This window comes from Plasmodium cynomolgi (assembly GCF_000321355.1).
Source record: "Plasmodium cynomolgi strain B DNA, scaffold: 0289, whole genome shotgun sequence".
In the NCBI taxonomy this organism is placed as follows: Eukaryota; Apicomplexa; class Aconoidasida; order Haemosporida; family Plasmodiidae; genus Plasmodium; species Plasmodium cynomolgi.
The window spans coordinates 1-2,646 of NW_004192827.1; the positions used below are offsets into that span (position 1 = coordinate 1).

General features: G+C 31.2%; 1 protein-coding gene across 1 annotated transcript; it reads right to left on the reverse strand.

Moving 5' to 3' along the window:
• Positions 1–183: 183 nt before the first annotated feature.
• Positions 184–1,671, reverse strand: PCYB_003410 (hypothetical protein; the record flags this gene model as incomplete). Its single annotated transcript, XM_004227762.1, has 2 exons — positions 184–1,512; positions 1,645–1,671. The coding sequence occupies 2 exons, from the start codon at positions 1,669–1,671 to the stop codon at positions 184–186; spliced, it is 1,356 nt and encodes a 451-aa protein (XP_004227810.1).
• Positions 1,672–2,646: the final 975 nt, after the last annotated feature.

Below are 2,646 nucleotides of genomic sequence, written 5' to 3' on the forward strand. Positions count from 1 at the left end.
GAACACTTTCCTTTGGTTCACAATCCAAAGAGTTTATTCCATCTATTGCTTTAGTTAATTCATTTGAGAGATTATATGACAATAATTCATTAATATCTAAGTTTAATTTACCCAAACTCGCGGCGTTAGCACTATGAACAAGTTTATTTAATTCTGAAAAGTTTTTGCAACTTTTTAAATTTATTACCCCTCCAGAAGAAACACAAGGTTTTTTTCTCTCCTGATTTGTTCTTCTCGTTCTCTTAATAAATTGTTGTCCGATACTGATCCTACACCATGGATTTGTGAAATCTTCAGAGGTGGCGGTTTCTCAATTTTTCCTTGTTTGCGTAATTCTAATATATGTCCGCACAACTGCTTTCCTAGCTTATCTGAAGGATGAGCTGGACACCGCATAATAGTTTCATCGATCCTCCATCTGAAATCGTTTTGTGTTTCTTTAGTGGAAGTTTCCTCCTCATCATCATCTAATTTATCATAATCCTTAACAGATTCTTCTTTATTTATTTCAACACCAACGCCATTTTTCGATAATTGAAGATCTTTTTTAGTTTCACACTTATAGGAAGTAGCGTGAATGTTATCAGATATTACTTTACATTCACTATTTTGAATGCTTTTGATAGCATTTGATATATAACCCTTGGATGTGTTTGCAGGTTCTGCAGTTACAATTTGTGTTGCTTTATTAGAATTTTTTGATCCTGTTCGTAAAACAAAACATGATAAGAAAGGTATTCCATCTGAACTTTTTATTTCTTTACAACTGAAATATTGAGGTTTTATTCCTTTATCTGAGTTTGAATCTTCAAGACCATTCTTTTTTATATCACTACCGGATAGACCTTTATTTTCTAAATTACAAACAGATAAATCCTTATTTATATTTAGTTTACATAAAAGGTTATTCGGATTATAATACTCTTCACATTTAAAGTAATGATAACAATGTCCAATCATGCCATAATAATCACAGCATAAATCATTTTTATGCTTTATATATATATCACTAATATATTTAAGGTATTTATTATATTTTTCTTCGTTAGCATTTGAAGTACTAAATTTGTTTTTTAGAGTATTGTAGTATTTAAAATATTCATATAGATATTTTTCTTCGTGGAACCCTTTTAATTCCGTTAAATCTCTACTATAAAAATTATAAAGACAGTAATATAGTTTTAAACTTTGAGTAACACTATTTTGTATATTAAGAAATTTATTAATAACAGGACCGACGTTGTTACCCTCTATATTAGTTTCTTTCCATATTTGATCATATATCCAATATTTGTAATGTAAGCACTTATCACGATATTTTATTGGACTAGCTAATTCTGAGAGTTCTTTTAAATTTTTTGCAATTTTTTTACAAGTTTTTTCATCTTTTTCATTTTTTGTTTTATATGATGATATGAATTCTTTACAATGGATATAATATTCATCGAGATCATTTTCCGCATCAAATTTTTTATATATTTGATATGAAGTAGTATTTCCTAATATATAATTCTAAATATTAAAAAGAAAAACAATAATAATTACATCGATAGGTAAGAAATAAGTATTAATTATATACTAATAGATATAAGATACACGAAAGTCCCTCATAATTGTTTTTAAAAATATAATTTGAAATTATACCATTTCATCCTCAGTTAAAGAAGACATTTTATTAGACATGTGAATTATTGACAGGGTTTAGGGCAGAAGGGCTAGGTTTGATGTATCGGTCAACACGTTGCTCGTTTGCAAAAGCAGATTGGGGGTATATTATTTTATAACCCGGCCGGAAAGCAAAAAATAACTAACAGGAACGTAAATCATAATACGCGTAAATGTGCATATGCATGTATCATCATAAGAATGAAAAAAATTTATTATTTTTAAAAAAATAAAAATTGTGGATTTGCACGAACGTAAAAAATATTTGTAATTGTTAAAAAAAAAAAAAAAGTAAAGGGTCCCCTTTTTTAAGGCAATTTTAAAATTAGTAGTGAGAGCGCCATGCGCGCAGTAAAATATATGTATATATATATATATGTACGTACTAGCGTGGCTGGTTACGTAGAAAATGCTTGTGGACCTTTTTTCCAGCAGAGATAGCATCTTCCTAGCGCGCCGAGTTCTCGTTTTACTAGTGGGGAGGATGTTCTGAAGTTGTTGCAGCGAGAAAATCAGCATCACTCCTGAGCAGGTATTATATACATATGTAATAATATATATGCACTATGGATGGCGTTTTTTTTTTCTTCTTCACGATACCAAGCGCTTTGGTGAAAGGGCTATTTTCCTCTCGTTAGCAGTTCTGCTCTTCGGAGACAGAATATGTCATGGGCAACAAATATGCTGCACGATGATTATGCCATACAAATAAGGCGCAGTAATGTGCTTGGGCAAAATACGAATAAAAAATTTCCCTGAGCAGATAAATAAATAGTGCATTTCCTGGGCTAGCCTTCTTTCCGCTGCTAAGCCCGTATATGTATATATATAATATATATATAATGCCCCCCTTAATCTCCTTCCTTCGAAAGTGGCCTACTTGGAACGGCGCGTTTGTTAAATTCCCCGCCAACGGAATATTCCGTTGGAGAATCTGCGTGCACTTACAATGAAAACAAATATGCGCTTAGTTTCCGCCGA